This window comes from Protomyctophum bolini (genome assembly GCF_963924005.1).
Source record: "Protomyctophum bolini genome assembly, chromosome: 14".
Lineage (NCBI taxonomy): Eukaryota > Metazoa > Chordata > Actinopteri > Myctophiformes > Myctophidae > Protomyctophum > Protomyctophum bolini.
In genome coordinates, this window is record NC_137875.1 from 25,313,907 (window position 1) to 25,336,731 (window position 22,825).

The window sequence follows — 22,825 nt, forward strand, 5'->3', positions numbered from 1 at the left end:
TTTCTTACCATGGCTCCGTAGTTATTTACAGATGACGAACCAAATTGTCGATTTGAAGATTTGTTTTAATTCCAGGTGCATTGGTGCAAGTGTAATCACTAAACAGCTAAACACAATACAAATATGAGATGCATGTTATATCGAGTGAAAAGAGATTTTATTCTCACAAATGTCTTTGCAGAATGGACAGGCTAATGGAATCACACCTTGTGAAGCTAGTGCACTCCTTTGAAACCAATGCAAAATTAATTCTTTCAGGTAGGATGGTAAGTGCCCATGGCCCACACCTTAACACTTGTAGAAAGGGACTCACTGGTAAATTTACAAACGAGCAGATAAATTCCATTAATCCATCCCAAGGTCAAAGAACCATATCAGTTGCATTGCATGTTAACAGACTATACTGGATTTGACATTACTGGTGACCATTTCCCAAGTTAACTTTTTGGTCTCCATACATTTTTGTATTATGGAAACCAACTTGCAAAGATTTGAAACTTTAGATAGGACTATTCCAACAGTGAAAATGAGGTCACTGTTCAGTGTTAATTTATAGCATTGTAAATAATGCAGCTGAAAGTGGAGAATTATTTTCATAGTGAGCAAAAACAATCTAACTGGTTAACTATCTCACAGCTGAGGTGTCCAGCAAGATTGTAAACAGTGATGTCCAACCCCATGCTCTAGGAATCACTAGTATGGGAGACTAGCAGTGGAACATGTTTGGTGCTCTTTGGCTTGACAAAATGCCATGCATAAACTACCAGCGAATATATCTGACAGGGCTATAATCTGGTTCAACACAGTACCCACATATTGCAATTACCAGCAAATATGTTGAGCATGGCTATCTGGCTCCACACAATCAAAGCGTTTTGTGACTACCAGTGAATAAGTCGGACACTCTGGCTCTCCAGTGACTATGATCAACTAGACTCTAGTCTAGCCAATCATAGTCCCTGGAGAAAATGAGCACATTTCTAACATTTGACTTTATCATGCAGAACAAACAGGAAATCAGGCATTGGCTCCAAAATAAAAAAACACATGGTATGCAACTATGCACTATGCTTAAAGAAAATTGTCATCAGTAAGTCTATAACGTCACTCATAGTAAATTAGTAAAACATGCCATATCGCCGATACGGTCCTTTTGAGTGCCTTTCTGGACAAAATGTCCATATCCCTAAAATTGGCCTCCATCATTGGCAGATAAACAAACTGAATGCATTGATTTTAAACAATGGTTTGACAAATGAGGTCAAATATATTTACAGTTGGTATTTACAGTAGAGAATTGTAGAACTACTAATCACTGACAAATTAATAGCCCTACAAACGTATACACAAACCAAACTGAATGTAAACATCAAATGCCTCATTTATACTTTGTCATTACGACAGTTTCACATGCCAACAGCAATAGTATGACAAAATATAAATTAAGCTTAACGCATGAGCAACAGTGTGAAAAAATAAATGGAGATAGGCGTTTACCAGATATGCTATTCAAGATCTGTAATGTGCCATGCTCTGTGTGTGTGTGTGTGTGTGTGTGTGTGTGTGTGTGTGTGTGTGTGTGTGTGTGTGTGTGTGTGCGTGAGTGCGTGCATGCGTGTCAAGTGCCAGGCCACAATTTATTACTAAATACGTTTCACTTAAGATTTGGGAGAGACATATTTGCAGGTAAAATTTGAAATTTTACCGTACTTAGAGATTCTTTATTTCAAGATGGAAATATAGCTGTGACAGCTGTAGACCCCTGCTCACGGAACAATGTGGAGCAGTGGTTCTTAAATGACCAGGGACCCTCAGGTTTCCTGGGGGGGTCCCAAATGGACTGACTCAAGAGTTATGGGGGTCCTTGAAATTTTAACATTTGAGAACTCAAACTAGGGGCAAGTCCTTGCGTCAATCCAGCCGTGGATGAGCCAGTGATTTCTCCCTCAGCCGTGTGGCATTTGGTCAAAGCATACATATAGGAATCTCCTCTCAATCCTTACATCTTTCTCTACAATGACTTCTCGTGACAGTTCAGCACAGTGTAACTTTAGTCAGCTGCCATATAACCCCCTAAGGAATATATGGCTGCCGAGCACAATCGTATCACCCTCTGTCCTTTTGTTACTCCCTTCTCACCCAGGGCAGATAAAGGCTATGTATGTGATACGTATATACAGTATATTGTATTTGTAGTTATATACATATGTTGATGAATCATCATTATGCGATTGGGAATCTGTGCGCAGTGTGTGTGTGTGTGTAGCCAAAGCAGGTTTATGCGATCTGAGTTGACAAACATTCCAAAGCAAGGCATGTGTTATATTCATCGTACAGGCAGAAAAAGTGTTACGTTTTCTTTTCTTTTTTGCATTCAGGAAAAAAGCCCCTCTTCATGTCACGTCCCTTACAACACTCTTGTGTCCCCCAGAAGAGTTGCACCCCAGAGTTTGAACACTTAATTGGGTCATTTTAGCAAATAAAAAAAAGGAGGCGACCCTAAGTCAAATCTTAAAAGTAACAATGTTGAAGTGAAGTCTTAAAAAAGACAGTACTTAATACCATCACCTAGACATCTATAATCACCACAAACCTAATAATTAAAAATAATTGAGCATATTTTTGCCAAGCTCTGGTTCATAGCATTAGGAGTTCTCCTTAACGCTATGGTACTTTCAATCCTTTCCCCTCACACCCATGGTAACGCAGCGGACGCAGCTTCTCATCTTTAGTCAAAATATAAAATACACTTTTGCTACAAACAAAACAAAGGCGGTGTTAAGATGTTGAAAGCCTACTTTCCTTAGTGGGAAGACTCATGTTCAAAATAGAAAGAAAGAAAATATTTCACGGAAAGAAAAATTATATGTTTAAGTTACTCCACTACACGCAACAGTGCACAGTAACATAGCATTAAGGAGAACTCCTAACGCAATGTACCAGAGCTCATTTCCCCTCCCCCCCATCAACAAATCAGTAATTTGTCCATCACCAAAATTATACTTAGTTACAGTATGATTGGATAAGGAAAGTGTTTTAAATGTTATGTCTCTTTGTATCAGTGCTAAGAATGACAACAAATGAACTAACCAACAGAAGATGGTCTTCCAGTGGATTGATGTTCTTGTGTTGTCTTCTTGTCTTTGCTTTTCCCATTTTCATCTATTCACCTGTATTACTACCCCCCCCCCCCCCCTTTCACTCAGCCTCTGTTGTCCATCTCTTTGGCTGTGACACTGTTTGAGCTCAGACAGTGTGCATGCATCTGACTGCATACTTTGCTGCTCTGGCTCATTTTCTCTTTTTTTATAAATGTGATGAAGTGGAGAAGCACAGCTTCAGGGTGTATGGGTTGGATCCATCTGAAAAGACCAGATACCCAGAGTGTGACAGTGTACACAAAGGCATACATGCACAAACAAACACGTGTGCACTTATGTCACTTCATAATGTGGTTTATAACATGAGGAGAAGAAGCAAGCACTCAGTTGAGTAGTTCAAAGTAATAATGTATCGGGTGCACGGTTCTGGTAGAGACAGTCCATAGAAAAGAATACCAGCACTCACTTTATATCCAATAAGATTCTTGTTTATTTCCAGTTTTCCACAGCAACAAACAACGGACGTTTTGGCCCCAAGGCCTTCCTCAGCATGAATGGAAGGCTGCTGAGGAAGGCCTTAGAGCCAAAACGTCCGTTGTATTGACAAACTTAACATTAAGCTGGAGTTATTTAGTTGCACAGGGTATATTAATAATATTAATCAGCCGTTATGTATATTTGGGTTGCAAGTTTGCAAATTATGTTGAAGGCACAGGAGGCCTAAATTTTGGTATCAATAAAGGCGTATCTTAGTTATTATTACATCTTGTAACAAATAATATTATTTACTATATATTCCATTTTTATTTTTAAAGGGCCACTTCACCCCTTTTTCAACCAGATCTTATTTTAATGATGTTTGGGAGACAAGAAACACTTTCCTGGGGTTTTTATGTGGGTAAGATCTGGTTGCAAAAGGGGTGAAGTGGCCCTTTAAGCAGATACTATTATACATCCCAATCAAATCTGGTGATGAAGTTAATGTTTCTTTGAGCTGAAAAATATTGCATGAACTAAGGTGGTCTTTACACGAGAATGGTGTTCATAGAAAACAGCAAAATAAAGTATCGTTTGCTGTGGTCCATTTAGACGAGAACGGTGTTTTCAGGAGGTGAAAACACAACAAAGTGAAACCACCTCCCAGAGTGGAAATCTTTGAGAACGCCGTTTTATCCCTTCTCCGTGTAAACAGGCAAAACGGTGAATCCGCAAAACTTATGACATCATGGCTCACGTTGGCTCACAGTGCATATGTTTATTACATTAATTCAGAGCCATACATAGATATATATATATGATATAATGGAGTTCCTGAACAAGCCTCCCTCCTCGCCTACAAAGCGCTGCTCATCAGCGATGGCGAGTGTAAAACCATGATGTAAATAAAAAGCCTTGTGATAGGCGGCAGACGCGGCAGCAGCGTTTATGTAGCCTAATGTATTATAAAATATATAACCATCCCGTGGCGCGCTCTGCCTGCATGCTCTGGGTTGCGTGAAGGGGTTCTTCTTGTACGTCTATTTGGCAGCCCGTTACCGCCACCTAGCGACGTTATAGCGTTTTCATAAAGTGTATAATATGAATATGAATAATACAGGTGACACTCTAAATTCAGACTACCTGGGGAGACATGTTTTATGCACATCAAAAAATAGTGGTCAAAAATTGTTGTTTTTGATCAACTCAATTGATTACCTCAATAGCCCAGTCTGATTACCTGGTAGGTCAAAAAGAGGTGATGCAGTAAAAGTAGAACACTTACTGGGGATTCTGATCTGGTAGTGGTTGAGGACCGTCAGTACCTCCACTGCCTGAGTCTTGTTGTCAAACTCCAACAAGCCAGAGATAGTCTTCGAGGCGGCTGCAGAAAACAGACAGAGATGATGGGAGAAAAGGAAGGAACAATAAAGAAGAGTGACAGGTATGTTTAACAGTCAACTCTACACTTTGGCCCGGACGGTTAGCTCAGCCAAGCCAGCCAGACAGCGTGCCGCGGGTTCGACTCCCGAGCCTCTTTAACAGTTTCTTCCTGTTAAAGAGGGGGGTTTCCCTGCTACAATAACAAAACAATGCTTGTTCAGTGTGGGGTGGGCGATGTAAAGTCTCTGCTCAAAGTATACTGTAAAGTGTCTTGAAACACTATAATACAATTTAATTGAACTAAAGAAAGACAACTTACGCTTTGCATCAAACATCTTGAACTTGTCAAAGCAGGGCACATCATGCTCAGAACAGAGCTGTAAAACATCAGATCATCACTCTGTTAGGGCTGCATCAATTTAATATTTTCATAGTGATTATTCTATCATCAATTAATTGAATACGTTTTCAACTAAATCAATTAATGTGATTATTTCTGTTTTATACTTTGTTGTACAACATTGTCTTACAAAAATATCTACGAGTAAGTAGATTGGCTATTTTTTAATTTAAGCAAGCTAAGGAAAGAACATTTTGACTCTCCCAAAATCGATCATTTCATTCAAATGGATTATGTTTGTATAATTATATTGATTGGTCCGAATAACCTTTGCACCCTTAAAGTAAAATCTATAATACATGTTCATCCAGTAATGAAGGTGCAAAGAGACTAAAATGGGAATGACCAATTTTTTCCAAATTAGCAATTAGGAAAAAAAAGGTTTATAGTTTATGGATACTTAAAAATGCTTTTGCAGCTTATCTAAACGCCACAATAACTTATATTGATAGAAGTATATTATGTTTTTTTTTTATCACAAACGTTTAGGAGGATAGCTGTGAACTTACTCCCAGCAGGTGATCCTGCGAGACGCAGGGCGGTACATTGTAGTAGTGCAGTACAGCAGACGGAGGCTGGATGATGTTCTTGGACGCCTGACCGACGCTACTGAAGCGATTGTTCCTGGTCATCGCAAAGTCCTTGTAACTGCTGCTACCGTCCTCCAGCTCAAAGACCTGGCTAGGAATCACTGCGTGCTGCTTAGACACACTGGAGGACAAGTTCGAATTAAGAGGTGTGTGTGTGTGTGTGTGTGTGTGTGTGTGTTACTTGAACTCCGATTGTAGCAATGGACCCTTATGGGTGTTGATTTCTCCTCACCATACATTGAGCCTCTTCCCAAACAGCTTGATGCTGTTGAGGTGTGTGATGGCACGGTCCACAGCGTATTCATCTCCCATCTCCACCAGCGCTGTCCCAGGGACACTCTTCATGAACTTCACCTAGCATGTCACACAGAATGTGGAACAGGACATTGTTGCTTTTTTTTTTCTTTTTTTTTTAATATAATTCCCAGTGACATTATGCAAATACTATAAAGATGCTTTAACCCATTTTGGGCGGGAACCCCTTTTGGCGTTTTAAACATTGTTATAATTTAGCTATTGAAAAATAGCAGATCTACAAGCCACTTGGTGGAACGCTAGGAGCTTGTAGGTCTGCTATTTTTGAAACATCGTGAAAATATTTATTTCAGAAAACTGGAGGATTTAGAAGATTTTTTATTTATTTTGAGGTCAGGCCTAAATAGGTTAATGTGCAGTTTTATTACAGCAGGGGCAGGAAACCTTTTCGGGGACATGACTTACGCCAGGGCTCCACCGGGCGCGTTTGGGCGCGTTGCGTCTCCGTCGCGTGCATCAAAAAACGAACCGGTTCAATTTTAATGGTGACGGAGACGCAACGCAACGCGGGCAGTGGAGCCACCCTTCATTGATTAAAAAGGGAACATTCTGTGACGGTGACGCTGACGCGACGCGGACGCACCCGATGGAGCCCTGGTTTTAGCCGTTCCCTAGACTGGCGTGTCACTGTTCACCCAGTGCTTTTATGTCTTTCTATTGTCTGCTTAAATAGTTTATTTTTTATTTTTTAATAATAAATAAAAAACATAACAAAATAAATACAGTAATATAAATAATGAGGGCAAGATCAATTTGGACTATCTTTGGAGAAAGAAACAAACAATAATGGTTAATAATGGTTCTTTGTGATCACCTCAATAGCCCGATCTGATCTTTGATAGCCCAAGGTGACCAATTACTGTTTTAGATTCTTGTTCATGACTGTGTGAGTGCATGGGACCCAAATGGAAACAAGACCACAAGGTCTTTCTTCGGAAATCCTTTTGGACCAAAATGGCAACCCATGCAGGGCAACGCCCGGCTCAACGGTATGCAGTGATCCCATCATCCACTCACCTTTTCAATGTTGCCATACAGGCAGAAGAGGTTGAAGATCCGCGTGCAGTTCATCTTGGACGAGTGGAGTCCGCTCACCATAGCAACAGAACTGGGAGCGTGGCCAGAATAGCTGGAAGAGGATGATTGGGGTAGAGGGTAGGACACCACATCCTGGTTGTAACCGCCGCTGTTGTTGGGGTTGTTGTAACCGCCGCCGGTGCTGTTGGGGTTGTAACCGGTGCTGTTGGGTTTGTAGCCGCTGCTGTTACCTGGCAGGGGCAGCAGGGGGCATGGTGAGCCTGAGAGAAATGCAGAAAGGCCTAGGTCAGCGGCCGTGCACCCCCTGTTACCTCCTGACCTAACTGACGCACTCCCCAAGTCTCGTTGCATTTGGCCGAAGATTATAATTTTTTAATATGATGTCAACTGCACTGAGAGACTGAGCTGAGCTGCTCTGTATACATTACAGTCGTCTACCGGATTTTGCAGTTTGTGCTAAATAACCATAAAACAGTCATTACCCTTTTCATGTCACGCACCCCCTGGGCGTTCGTGCACCACAAGGGATGCACGCACCACAGTTTGGGAACCCCTGGCCTAGGTGAACATTTTATTTTTTCACCCTGTGAAAAATACTGAGTTCTAGTATTTAACCTAAACTTGATTGCTTTTCAATAACAGTCGGTCTTTATTCATACATTGAAAATATACACGGTACAAATGTATGTATGTATGCTTTTACTGTATTTCACTAGTATCATAGTTTTCCCTCATAAAAAGCTAATAGCTACTGTACAAAGGCTACTGCACAATATTCCTCCAAATATTGTCTACTTAGGTTATGGGCAACATTGTTATGCAAGTATCTTAAAAGAAAGTCTACAGTGATTTGGAAATTGTTGCACTCACTGTATGCAATGGTCAGCTGATTGCCATTATAGTGTATGTACAGTATATGCACCTTATGGATTTCATTCCGAGACCCACAGAACATCTAACACTTATTTATGTATCGATTGGTAAAAAAGAAATTGTGCATTAAATGCATTCAATTCACCCATTCACACAATGTGGGGTTCCGAGTCTTGCTCAAGGACACTTTGACACCAACTCTGAGGAGCTGGCAGCCTTGCGGTTTCCATTCGGCCACTCTACCCTTGAGCCACCCCGTCATCCTAATGTTTGTAGTGCTTACAGCCTTCAGTCAGCTCATGCACATGCAACCACCCACACCCTTATTCCTCATCCTCTCACTCTGTTCTTTGACACCCTTAAATCACCCTTAAATCAATTTGTGGCGCGGAGCGCCACAAATGGTATGTACTTGTGAACATATCCTCTCCAAGTCATGTACTATAAGCACAGGAAACTCCCGTCTGCCAGAGCACAAAAGAATGCTTATGTTATGGGTTCCGATCATAAGCAATACACATGAATGTGAGTGTGTCTTTGCATTTAAGAACACATGAAAATATATAAAAAATGCAGTGTGACAAGAGAGAGATAATAAACACTGTATAAATTAAAATTAAGCAATACAACAGGATTACCGGTATATTGGTGTGCAAAGTCAAAAAAGGAGCAGAGAAAATATAGAGCCTTGGGGAGCCTTGTCAACTAAGCATATACAGTAGGCTTAAGTGGTAAGGGCTGTAAGGAATATGATCCGTGTGTGTGTGTGTGTGTGTGATCTAAGAGCCATGTGTGGGTTATAGGGCCTATAAATTAATTAATTGTTCAGTGTGAAGTTCTGAGAACTAGTGGCGTTGGCTCAGGGGTAGAGTGGCTGGATGGTAACCGCAAGGTTGCCAGTTCGAAGCGCCTTGGTCAAAGGCGCTATATAAATGCACCATTTAGTTGATAGTTACCTGTGTGTGTGTGTGTGACTCTGTGTCTGTCTATCTTTATCTTACCATAGCCATTGTCATTGTATGATGATGGGTGTTCTCCTAAAATGGCCTGCTTGCCCTTCGGACGGTCTGAAAGAGACAGACAGACACAGTTACACAGGGCCCTCAAAAGTATGGTCTAGATTCACAGATATCACTACACTTTGACATTTCCCTACAGATATATTTCTTCAGTCAAAGTGAGACAATGCTGGAGGCACGGCCCCTCCAGCAGATGGGGCTGTTGTGCCAAGGGCTTGGAGCTTGTTATTTCAACAGACTTATACATATTTTCTCATTATGACCATAATTCCTGCTCCAATACACATTCACAATAATAATAAGCTGGCATATCAGCAACCTATCAATACAGTTAGCCTATAGCTGAAATGCTACCTCTGTGCATGCCATACAGATTGCATCGACTCCAGCAAAGTTCTGAAACTTGTGCACCGATTTGACAGCTTGAAAGCTCATGAGGCATGAGAATACTTTTACTTTTGGTACTTAAAGTAAATTTTGATGCCATTACTTTTACTCAAGTAAATTTTGCATATAGGAGTATTTCTACATTGTGGTATTGAGTACTTAGTCCACCACTGGTGTTGGCAAGACATGGGGGACAGAATATGTCATCACCGGTTTCTAAATTGCACATAGGCCTACTTGAGAATGATGTTCGCAAGCTAATGTTAGCAGGTTAGCCAACTAGCTACTTGACGAAAACAGAAAGGCAAGAAGCAGGTAAACATATGTCACTTCCACCCAGCCAAAGCAAGGACAGCGTAACTTGTAAGGGCACAGAAAAAAAGCACCCTTGGCCTTTGGGCTTTTGGCCTCGTCTTACCCAAAAGTACCCAATACCCATAGGCCATCTTTGTTTACTCGGATAGAAGAGAGACACATTGTCATCTGTGTCAGAGCTGAGAGAAAGAGGTAGAGCGAGAGCTGAGCAGTCCGAACATTATATTAAACATCTTGAAGCATTATAAGTGGTTAGTTAGTTGGCATCCAGAATTAAATTAGGGGAAAAAAAGACACTATTCTACACATTACATTTCTTCATAAATATTTTGTTCCAACTGTATTGAAGTATTGAAGTTGTTAACAGTTTTGGTACTGTACGTGTAACACTAGTTTGCACACACATGCGTTGGCAAAGGCTGTGTCTACCAGAGACTGGTCACTGTTTTGCCGTTAATTTGCTATGGAAAAGTAGCAATCTGGGGATCTGACCAGAGTGCTGGGTGATCCCAAGTTAAAACTATTTGAAATACACCAACAAACAGAAGTGAAGCATTGGTGGGACCAGATGTTCTGTTCATCAGGCGGATGGAGCAACTAATGGTGTTGTTTCCACTTGAGAAACGTTTTTGTAATGCTAAATTAGATTTTTTTTCTTTTCGTCTCCTCGTTAGATTGTGTTGTCAGATTGTTTCATGTGTTTTCTCAATGTGGTGGTGTTGTCAATTTACAGCATGTTGGGTTCTCTTGGCACAGTACAAAAACATATCAACATACATTACACAACCTTGATAGGAAGATGATGATACAGTAGTTCTTACACATACATGTAGCAGTCAAAACATTACATGGTAAATGTGGTGTAATGATACCCTGTAAGATTCACACTCAATTGGGCTCTATAGTGAAATGAGTAAGGATCAAAAACATTTAACTTCATTCATACAAGAAATCAACGTCTCACTGTTTGCGCCCTGTTAATTGATTACCATCACACATTCAAAGTTGTTGATGTACATACATATATATACACACACACAAGTTGTAAATAACGGGAGCATGCGTTTAGTTAGATATACCAACAGTCAGACACACCATGAGTCAGACACCATCCCCAAACCTTAACCTAACCTCACAGGAAGCCACAGGTGATTTTTAACCCGCAGCACGGATTAGTTTTAACTCGCCACGCATGTCGGAAGCCACGGGTCATTTTAACCCACAGCGCGGGTTTGTCTAACTAATGACTGTAGGACTGTTGGTATGTCTAACCAACGTATGTACCCCGTAAATAACTACTGTATTAGTCAATGAAATGCAGGTAAATACAACCACAATCCGTTTAATGTCTGGTAATAACAAAGGCGTCTGTAAAAAGTCAAGAATAAAATGAAATGCATCAAATTAGATTTTATTTTGAAACAGTCAAGTATAGGAGACGGGAAATGTGTTCAACAACAAAAATTAAAGAGACAGTACCTGTACACGTGAGACTCTGAACGTCAGACTGCAAGGTCTTTTCTCCCTCAGCAACCTGCATTACATCATTGTCATAATCATAGATGTTATCACTATCACATCTTGATTTAAAAATTTAATTAAATACAGAAATGGGCTTTAGTTACAGTCCCCATGTTAAAAACAGGGCATATTGCAAGAGTTGTGTTTTACACGTGAAGGGGCACAGTGGACAAAGAGCGCTGACTTTGGAGGATACAAATTTGAACTAGAAAAGCAGGTGCATACTGTATGACGTAACAAAAGGTCCTTCAACATTACAAGTAGATAATATATTTTGCTCAGTAAAATCCTGTGTTCATTTATCCATTTGTAAGAGACCTCAGTGTTCATTTATCCATTTGTAAGAGATAATGTAACAGACTTTAAGTCAATAGGGTACCTGGCTCCATTAGTTTTATTAACAGCGGAATGTGACTGTGATAGGACTCGAACTTTGGCAGGAATTTTCGAGCGAACTTCCGAACCATTCGTTTCTAAATAACTGGGGGGCACTGTCTGGGGAGGCACTGGGGGGACACTGTCTGGGGAGGCACTGGGGGGACACTGTCTGGGGAGGCACCGGGGGGCAAAAAACCCGAATGGTTAAAGCCCATTAATTAAGATTCGAGTGCCAACCCTAATGAGCGAACGTTCGAACCCTTAATGTTCGGGGACAGCCTTACTGTGTGATGTGAACAGGTTTGTTTTTCTCAAATCCAACAAGCTCTTCAAGGTGCATTACACACATTTTCAACCTCATCTTCATATAATTGTACCTCACTCATGCTCATTATAAGATGGCATGGCACCAAGTCTGCCTTTTTCTTCCTAGAAAGTGAAATGGAAGCAAATTGTACTTGAAATCTCGTTTGAAATGAAGACCGATGCCATTGGAATGGTTGCGTAATCTGACCATGTACTCAGTGTATGGTAAGGTGTAGAATTGTCTATCTTTGGTATATACTGTATATATTAGGGCTGGGACATGATAATTTTTTTAAATCTAATTAATCACATTTTAATCGCATATCAATATTTGACCTAAGAAACTTTTTTCCACAAATGAAAACGGATTTTGGCATACGAGTGAATCAAAGAGTGAGCTTTTTTTTAAATATACATTTTCCACCCACTTGGCCAAGCAAAGCGGTCTGATCGGCTTCTTCTCCCATTACGTGCACCAGTATGTTCGGTACGCCTGAAATTCGTATAGTGAGAATGATTCTCTGGTGTGAAAACTAAGCGCAGTTTAAAAAAATATATATACAGTATATATATATATATATAGGCAGCTACCCTCTCTCATTCCCAAGTTGTCTGTCTGCTGGGACTATATAAGTGACTATATTAAAAATCTCTTACGGTTAGTGTTGGACACCATGGAGTTTTATCACGTGCATTACAATGTCGAAGGACCCAGTGTGGTGAAAGTCATTGACAGGCTGGAATTCTCCAAAGGGGGTTTGTCTTGCTCTCTTTGTCCAAGCAGTGTGCCTATAATACAAACAGTCAAGGACAATAATCCCAAAAACGTTGGCATTAGTCACAGACAGTTGGGGTCAGTTTTGTTCAACTAGTGAAAGTGAAACCAGTATTCAGACAGTAAGAAACACTTTAATTTATGGGATTCATTACATTCTATAGGATTTTAAAATAAAATTACACTGCATAAAATGCATACTGTAATGTCACCTATAAAATAGTCTAATGTATCTAGGACTGTGCACAGATATATTTCTTTCCTTGAAGATTTTGAGGCGAGGGAAAGATGCCCTGTTTACCAATGACCTTTGAGATAGCTTTATTGATTCCCATCGAAAGGGCATTAATCCAGAAATTTGATACGCTAAATGTATTGTTTTTATGCAAGGAAAACACACCAGTCATCACATCTTGGTGCTTGATGAGATTGGGTGAAAAGAGGTCTCTTTCAGATAATCTGTGCACATGTCTTACTCTACTGTATATCTACTGTAGCCAAATAGAATAAGAGACAAGAAGAGCCTTTATTGATCGTATTCAAATGGCATCCATTTTGCTCTAATATCACATTACGTCACACTTTGGGGTGATGTGTCCCACCCAGTAAAGCCAGAGTTAAAATATCTCACAACGCGTTGCGTGTTTGAGCTTGTAGATCTGCCATTTTTGATGAACCAAGTATGAATCACGCTTCAGAGCAAAATGGAAACAATGTGAATATGGCAAGTCAGAAAGACAAGGTAGACAAGGCCTCAGGTAAAGAAATAAAACCATACAAAGTAGACAAAGGTCCTTCAGATAGAGGCTGCGTTGTACTGTCCTGGGCATGTTGAAGTAGCAGCTGTGTGGTGGTGAGGAGGAGTGCTTTCTTTTTCTCTCTCTGGGATGGAGGGCGTGAAGATGGAGGAAAGTTGCGGTGCAGAGTCAGCCTGACGTCCATTCCCTCTTTTTTTCTCTCTCTCTCTCTATTTGTTTTCTTTCTCTCTCCAGTTGGTAAAGATGAAGGCTTGTGATTAGAGGGTGTGCGTGTGCTGATTGGCGAAGGAGGGATGGGGAAGTCCCGGTGTGGTGGAGGTGTGCTTGCTTGACTGCAGGTCTGTGTTCCACACTGTTGGGGACTCTAGCCTTAATCCAGTCGAAAAGCTAAGGATCTAAATACTTCCACAAAGATCACATTTGTCCTTTTGGTTTAAATAGTTTAAAAATAACTTATATAATATAATATACTTCCTGCAAATCCAAACGGCTGCAGAAAATAAAATCTCCTGTTACATAAATATTGGTGTCCTATCAAGTCTTGTTGCACTAGATAATTTACAGCAATTTCACTTTGCCAAAATGAAGTACCGGGACTACATTCTTTGTTCACACTCATTTATGTGTGAAAAGTGTGATTTTGAAGATAGAACAATAGTGAATGAAATACCTCGAGTATCATTACTTTATCGTGTCATATAATGCCAAATGACAATCCGGACAGCCAGGAAAATAGTTAAATCACCTTTGGGAAAACCCAGCCAATGAGAGCACTGAAGCAAAGTGGGGAAAACAACAACAACAAAATGTGTGTGCCTTACCTCGTGGTCGCACCAGGTAGGGTTTAGTGTAGTCCCAGCTTTCATTGTCATTTCGAATCACATTGAGACGAGTTGGCTGTAGTAGAGACACAAAAAGTAGCTAGATAAAGACACACCATATGAACAACCAATTGTTCACACCGTCAAGTGATCAAGTTAATTTCTCTGAACTCTAGCGTCCAAATTCTGGGCATGCAGACATGCCACATTTGTAGCTTGACTGCCATTTTCATTATTCTTGGAAATGTTTGAAATATTTTATATATGTAATTATTTATTCATTTAGAAATGATTATGGCTCAATAAGGTTAACCTCAGCTGTGTGTGTGTGTGTGTGTGTGTGTGTGTGTGTGTGTGTCCATCCATGAGTAACCCTTACCCTTGCATACTCAATCTTGAGTGTGCAGCAGCCTGCATAAATGTCTGCTCCATTGAGGGCAGACTTGGCCTTCTGGGCACATTCAACAGACTCAAACCTGGAAAGCTTGGTTAAGGAGATCACACAACATATATAACATATACATATGAGGCAGCAGTGGCCTAAGGGTTAGAGGAGCGCCCTTGTTGCTGAAAAGTTGCCGGTTCGATTCCCCGGACAGGCAGGAAAAATCTGGGTCGGGAAGTGATTGGTCATCACTCACCCAACACCACTGAAGTGCCCTATGATTACCCTCACCCTCAACTGCTCCAGTGGAGCTGCTTAGTGGCCAACAGTATAAGACTGTGGTTGTACTGGTCAGCTCCCAGGTTTTAATGTGTGTGTCTCTATGTGCAGGGCGTTGCTGAAAATGAGCACTTGTGCTCAGCTACTACCCTGGGTAAATAAAGGGGGGAAAAAACTATCTCACAATCTCATGCTCTTCATTGTAAGGGTATTAATAGGATTTCTGTCCTAATATCATATGGCAACAGTAGGAGCACTCTATATTATAGAGTGATCCTACGGTTGCCATATTATATTAGGACACAGTGTCTTATAGAGTCTATAAGACACTGTGTTGAAAAAGGCCAGAGAAGAACAGCCAGATTCCATTTTTCAATTGCTGTGTTGACAGTAATACAATACAGTAAATCCTCACTCTCTGTACCTACAGATGACCTTGAATGATGCACATTTTGTTGATGTCAGGAGAATTTTTAATTGTACTGAGAGAGATTACTTTCCATTTAACTTGACACAATGTGATATCCTGCAGCATATCCTGCTGCCCATATCTGATGATGTTGAGACACACTCACACACTCTTCAGCAAGGATACTCCACCATAGCCTGGATCCCGTTGCGTTTGAAGATTACAATTCGCTCCACAGTGCCCATGGGGTTACATACTGTGTAGAGCACATCCTGGAGAAAACAAATGAGAAACAAATCTTTAGATTCCTGAAAGACATGGAGTTCTATATGTCCCATAAGGTACTAGTTACTAGGCAGTAGCTCACGTCCAAATAGATGTGAATTTTAAAACTTTCATTACAAATTAGATAGAATTTCCAAATTATACTCCAAAAATGCATTTTGCTGTATTGCAACAAAACTCTGAATTTTGGTTTCAGGTATGATTCAGTGATTTTATCATGGCGGGTCAAATAAATTCTTAGTTGTTTTTTCCCCCCTTTTTTTAAAGATATGTTATGTGGCTTTCGTCTTTATTATTATTATTTTATAGCGGGATAGGTATACAGTAGGGCGCAGGAAATGGGGAGAGAGATGGGGGGGGTGACACGCAGTAAAGGCCATCGAATATCGGGAGTCGACCAACCTGTGGCACACTGCCAGACTGGATAGCAGAATTCTAAAATTATTAAAATGTATTGATGATTAATCATGGGTTTACTGAACACCAAACTCAATTGTGAGGGCACGTTCTAATAATTATAAGTGTGCAGTGTGTGTGCTCTTACAGTAGTGATAGGATACAGAGGGTTCTGTATGGAGAGCAGGAGGACTTTGTTGCCACTGTTGGGGTTGTCAGCATTGGTCGGTCTGGTGATTCGCTTTGAAGTGGAGTAGTTAAAATAGGCCTGCTGGCCTGCAAGGTGGAGAGACAGACAGACAGACAAATAAATACCTCGATATCACTTTCTATGAAGCCTACATGTCTACAGTGCATTATAAACAGACAGTACTTATAATGCACTATTATGTGCTTATGCTGCAACACTGCATAATTATGGTTATAAGAAATCATATATACTCATGATTTACGATATAATAATCATAACACACTATAAAGCTTTTTCTAATTACTTGCTTTCCACGGGTGCTGAGCAGGCGCAGAGTCGCAGACAGAGGACAAGTAGGGACAACCTGCTGCTGGTCTCTCGCAATTGGTTTGTACCAAACAATCTATTCATTTTAGCCAATGAATAGGTTGTGTAGTTGCTCAATATTGATTATTTTGACAGCAGTTCGTTTTTGAAATGTTCTACTTCTTTCGCCATACAGTTTGTTTCTTCACCACACACACACACACACGTTACCGTTTTAAATGCTGTGTCTGATAATCCCATGTGGGATGGGTTAAGAATTGGTCCAGACACGAAAATACAATATTCATTAATTCATTCATTCGATATGCGGTGACAGCCTGTCACTTATTATTGCATTTTAGCGTTGTGGACTAGTCGGCACTGCTGGTGTGAATTCAGTTCCTTATGGCCTCCATGACATGCCTGTCTCACTGTTCTAATGAATTATAGTGTAATACACTATGATCCTGTCATAAGACCAGTAAATATTATGAAACTTTTTTATTTATTGATTTATTTTAACTTTTTAAGTCATAAAAGGCTTTATAATGCGTTGTGATTAGTGTTATAAAGTAGGCCTACTAGTACTAGAGACCATGTATGCATTATTATAACAATTATACAGTGTTATAAGCCGATTATAATGCTTTAAAAGTATGTTTAAATGCATTAGGAATGGGCTTCATACTATGCGTTACCATTTGCCAGGAATATATGTCATTATAATTAACACATTAATATAATTATAATACTTCATAAGGCATTATAGACAGCATGGGTTTCATAGGAAGTATTTTTATTTTATTTTGGCAAGGACCATAGATTATTGTAATTATCATTGGTGAGATACAGTACATTAGAATAATTGTACATTATAATGTCAAGAGAATATCCTGACCTGCGATGTACACAGGTTCAGTGGTTCCACATGACACACAGCGGTCAGCACTCTCCACCTCTGAGAACTCCACCAAGGCCTGTCGTTTGAAGGGCATCATCATCACATAACTGGAACACACAAGTTAGGCAGTTAGCAGACTGCAGCACACGAAGCATCATATTTGAAAACAAAGTTAACCAAGGTAAAGGAAGAACTGTACACACACACACGAAGGGCAAATCCTGTCAGATTTTCACATATGCTGCTCAAAATAAGGCGACGGAGTTTTATTTTATTTTTACCATTCAATATTTTAGATTTTTTCATTCCCTATATAATTCCTATATTTTTTTGTATTCCTCAATTTCCAATATTTACATAAAGTCCCCAGTGACTCTCACACATTACATCATTGCATCAGCACACCACAATAATGTATTGCATGTAAATGCTCATTCCATGTGCAAAATAAGACACTTTCACAATCAATTTGTTTTAAATCACTCTGCCAAGGGCATCTTCTCACTTGGTATTTACAACCCGAGGTGAACACACAAAGACGTTTGCACCATCCCGTTTTGTCACATAGTCCCATACACACAAACACACAATCAAACTGGGTAGGGGGGTTTTACTGCTGGGTGTCCCACCATATGGATCCAAACTTCTCTAGGGCGTCCACCAGGTCAGCCTCCACCACAGCCTCCACCAGTCCCCTGACGTGGACCACCGGACTGGGGGAGATGCGATGTGCTTCCCCCATAGTACTCTGCAACACACAAAAAAGAAAACATAAAATCAAGTTCACTCCACTGAAATAGAAAATGACAAATCGTGCATTTTAGGTTAGGTTATGTGGCGTTTGTGGCAAGACGGGGAACCGTCTAGAACAGTGGGGTTGGAGGAGAGATTCAGGTATCCCGTAGCTTGTACATGCATACACAAAGTAGTTAGTTAAAAAAAAAAGTTTAAAACAACAACAAAAGAGGGCAATTAGAAACAATGCTTTGTGGATTTACCTTTCCTTGTTGCACGAAGAACTATTTCCCTATGTCCCATACCCGTTACACTGGTCTAGTGAACTGCACCTTAAAGGAGAATTCCATACTAAAAGGCTTTCTTACCTTTCTTTGTAGTCGTTACGTCCCCACCAAAGAGGTCCAGGTGTTATTTTGTGCAAAAGCTCCTTATTATTCCCCTACTATAAGCCCTAAATTAATTGCATTTAATGGGAATTGAATGGGGCTATGGGGTGTTGTGCTAATTCGCTTATTTCCATCGCTCAAAATGAAAATTTCTTTGTATATATCCTCTCTTCATAATGTAAATAATATCCCAAGCTGCACACTTTACTACTTCTTTCGATGGAAATAAGCGAACTAGCATAACACCCCATAGCCCCATTCAATTCAATGCAATTCATTGAGGGCTTATGGTAGGGAAAATAGCCAATAAGGAGTTTTTGCACAAAATAACACCTGGACCTCTTTAGTGGGGACGTAACAAGTACAAAGAAAGGTAAGAAAGCATTCTAGCATGGAATTCTCCTTTAACACTGCACCTGCTGCTACTTTTAATACAACACGTTGTGATCTCTTTTCACTATTTTAAAATGTTTTTAAAATACAAAAATAAATGGTGTTGGACATAAAGGTTTCGACCTGACAGCAGCAACGATATGTTTTACTTACTTTACTTTATTTGTTTATTTGGACAGGACAAAGCATATTAATGGACGTCACATGGACGTAAATTATACACCAGATATAGCACAGTTGCTAATTTTCATCCGCAGTCCTCACAAGAAACACAAAACGGAAAACAGACAGGCAAACAGTGGAATACATACATAACATAACATAGGGAACACAGCATAAAAAAGAAATACACCTAAAATAATGATGAATGGTTGCAGCTTTGGTTTTCAAGCAACCATTTTTTCAGATTGACCATGTAAGGTCTTGTATATGACCCCAACCCGTTATCTGTATGTTGGATGTAATTATGTAATGACTTGTTATACTGTTGATGATCAAAATAAACTAAACCCAAGTATGTATCTTAGATAGATTATAGATTCAGTGCACACAATGTAAATGATTTCAAGTATTTATTTGTTCATCTTTAAACAATTTTGGCTTCCAGCTCATAAAACCCACTAAAACAGAATTTTAAAAAATGTGAATACTGTGAAGAAATCACCATTTACTCCTCAGTTTTTGCAGAGCATGAATGTTTTAATCTGAATGCCACACAAATGATTCCCGAGCGTGGCACGGCTGCGGCTCACCCCTCCCAAGGGATGGGTCAAATGTGGAGAACAAATTTCGCATACAGCAATGAATGTGACAAATAGGACTTTAACTTTATCTTGAACACTGAGGAAGGACTGCAGTGAAGCTGTTCAATGTAGGCCAGTGCCAGAACACTGCTGCCACTGCAGTGGTTTCATCTATTCTAGCACACTGAGGCCTGTCCTCTATGCAAGGGCATATGCACGCTCTCTGCTTACATAGCAAACACACTTACAGCAGAGATCTTCCTTGGGCACTATTTGTTGTAATGATGGACTGACATCAATACATGTCTGTCACTGTAGGGCAGGGCAGTGTCCTGCTGCTTAACTGCAAGCCAAAACAAACACAATAAATCAGTTCGATTACAAAAGGTCTGCTAAATGACAGTTCAAAACCGGATTAAATTCTGGAATGCATAATTATTAATTAAAACATACAGTTTGGGATTTCCACTTGATATTTTACAGATACCAATTTAATATACACACACAATACACAGACATATAAGACAGAAGGTAGGACGGGAAGGCGCACACAGCCACAGAAAGTAGAGCAGACCTAGCCTGTGTTCCTCCAAAATGATTCGCCTCTGCCTAACCCTAAACCCGCAGGCCAATGATTACCCAGATTGGATTATCGTAAAAATGTAATATATTGGAATAGTTTGTTTACTACATAGACCTGTATAAAGGCTAGATGGCCTTTATACATATACATTTGAGTCTCAGGCGTTCTTGCTACAGTGAACTTTTCTGGTACGTTCTATGGTAGCTGGTGATCTGCTCAAATAAAAATACTCTTAACTCGCTGTAAACAGATTTACAAACCGTTTGGTTATTACAAACGTTAACATGGCTATGACTCAGATTCAGTTTAGCATGTTTTTAAAGCATTCAACTGACCTGTGATAATGTATATAGTGCATCAAAACTGTTGCACGTCGTGATGTGGAGAATATTAAAAGGCCTGATATCCAATAGTTTTCATCTGTATAAAAGAAGCTTACCGACTTGACAACTACTTGGTACTGTACCTAGATGATTGATTACACATACTACCACCAGGTTCTGTTTGGCTCACCACTGGACATCACTGAACCTTTTAAGGTGCTGTAAAAAGTGGGCAGGCACATAATGGAGAGTCCAGTAGACACAGTCTGCATAGTTCAGTACTGTACAGTGTACTCAAAGCATACTCTGCAGTCCAGGGAGTCCACATACCAGTGGCGACAACTGCGGGGGTGCTTGGTAGCTGGAGCACCCCTCAAGAAAATAGGAACACAATATAGCACCCCCTGAGCTCCCCTCCCCCATGATTGGGGTTTTGTCACGTAGGCACATGACTCTCACACCTTTACGGGGGGTGGTGTTGCCTGTTCCCTGTTCACAGAACAAGTATACAAAAGCTAATATGGTGGCTTTTGTTTCAACCTGCCAGGTTCGCAAGATGCTGAAATAATTTAATTATTTACTGTTGATCATTGAATTGATCATGCTGAAAGGTTAATGAACTGTATTTTTAGAGGGCTTTTCCAAGTGCTCAAAGCGCTTTACAATGGTTCATTCATTCATACATTGGGAGGTGAAGTGGCGAACAGTCGACGCCAGCGTCCTCACTTTCCACATTCACGCACCAATGGTGTCAAGCTCACACCGACCGACTCATTGAAACAAGATGCTGAAACAATTTAATTCTGACAGTTATGAGAACTATTCACCACAGCCGCATACCAAACCCATTTTACAGACGTGTTTCTCTGGTGTACATACTGTCAGATGGACAGGTATGCAGATACAAGTGAAGTGACTGCAGCACAGACCATCTGCTCAGTGTCCAGTGACAGTCCATGTGGACACATAGCTCTTTGCACTGCAGTCTGTTTGAGGTGCTGTAGATGCATAGTTGATAACTCTGCTCCTTCTCCAGCCAAAGGACATTAGTTTGATGACTCTGTGGAAATGTCCTGTTCACCGCTGTGCGAGTGCAGCACATTTCTCTTTAGCTAAATGAAAAGCGATAATTTGATTAGACAGGATTGCATCCATCTTGAACACACGCCTACTGATAATATATATTCTGCCTAAACAAACACACCTTGCCAGGGATACTCTGGCGTCGGTTGCCACGAGGGTCGACCCACCACAACAACACCCTTGACTGCACTTAAAACTGACTAGCTGGTTGTTACATATACAAAGTATAGATGGCTTTTAGCCTTTAGTTGAAATCAACTTGAGTGTCTGAATACAAAAAAAGAATCCACTGCCATCCAATAGACACCTCAAAAAAATATATATACACAATAGTGCATGCATAAACTTTCCTTAATGATTATATCTGGTTTCAGTATTTATTTATCATGTATTTTCACTCATTCCATGAGTTATTTTATTTCGCTCCGTTGTTTTGTTTATTAGCAATTTAAGAAATAAAAAAGATGCTCATTGACTTCCATTGTAAGAGGGAAACAGCTCTCAACGTCACTCTTTAGCACAGACCAACGCAACAAAAGCTGATTCTGACAGGTTATGACATCAGGAAAACTCATGCTGTTTTATTTTTAATTAAAAAAAATAAATAATAACTAATTTGTGTAGAAAGAAGATCCGGTAGGTATGCCTACGCCGACCGAATCACTGTTGTTCGTGTTGAGTAAAAAAACAATCTGATTGGACCAAAACTGTACACCCACTCCTGAAGCGTATTATTGGAATGCTGTTGAGCCACGACGGGGATGTAAACAAATGGATTTGATCTCGTCCGCTTTCACTAAAAACACACACACAATGCACGTGTTTGAGGGAGACACTTTAGAAGAAGTGTCTGTGTCTGGGACTGCTCGTATGCGAGGCTGCAGCTGGGTGCATCTAAAACAGCATGGAGACTTGTTTACAAACGAAACCTCGCAAGATGTCACCGCGAGAGTTGGGGACACCGTAGT

General features: G+C 40.2%; 1 protein-coding gene across 2 annotated transcripts in view; it reads right to left on the reverse strand.

The window, feature by feature from the left end:
- Positions 1–140: 140 nt before the first annotated feature.
- The window catches only part of hnrnpll (heterogeneous nuclear ribonucleoprotein L like), a 29,029-nt gene continuing 6,344 nt past the window's right edge, over positions 141–22,825 (reverse strand). The window contains exons 2-14 of one of the 2 annotated variants that reach the window (XM_080782286.1): positions 18,238–18,356; positions 17,606–17,715; positions 16,360–16,487; positions 15,717–15,802; positions 14,837–14,933; positions 14,458–14,533; positions 9,179–9,244; positions 7,284–7,534; positions 6,184–6,305; positions 5,871–6,072; positions 5,281–5,338; positions 4,864–4,962; positions 141–3,362 (exon numbers count right to left, since the gene is read on the reverse strand). In XM_080782286.1, the coding sequence (XP_080638412.1) occupies positions 3,307–3,362; positions 4,864–4,962; positions 5,281–5,338; positions 5,871–6,072; positions 6,184–6,305; positions 7,284–7,534; positions 9,179–9,244; positions 14,458–14,533; positions 14,837–14,933; positions 15,717–15,802; positions 16,360–16,487; positions 17,606–17,715; positions 18,238–18,356 (1,470 nt within the window). In that variant the 3' untranslated portion in view covers positions 141–3,306. Of the gene's footprint in view, positions 3,363–4,863; positions 4,963–5,280; positions 5,339–5,870; positions 6,073–6,183; positions 6,306–7,283; positions 7,565–9,178; positions 9,245–14,457; positions 14,534–14,836; positions 14,934–15,716; positions 15,803–16,359; positions 16,488–17,605; positions 17,716–18,237; positions 18,357–22,825 lie in introns of both variants that reach the window. The other variant, XM_080782285.1, reaches the window with a different exon arrangement.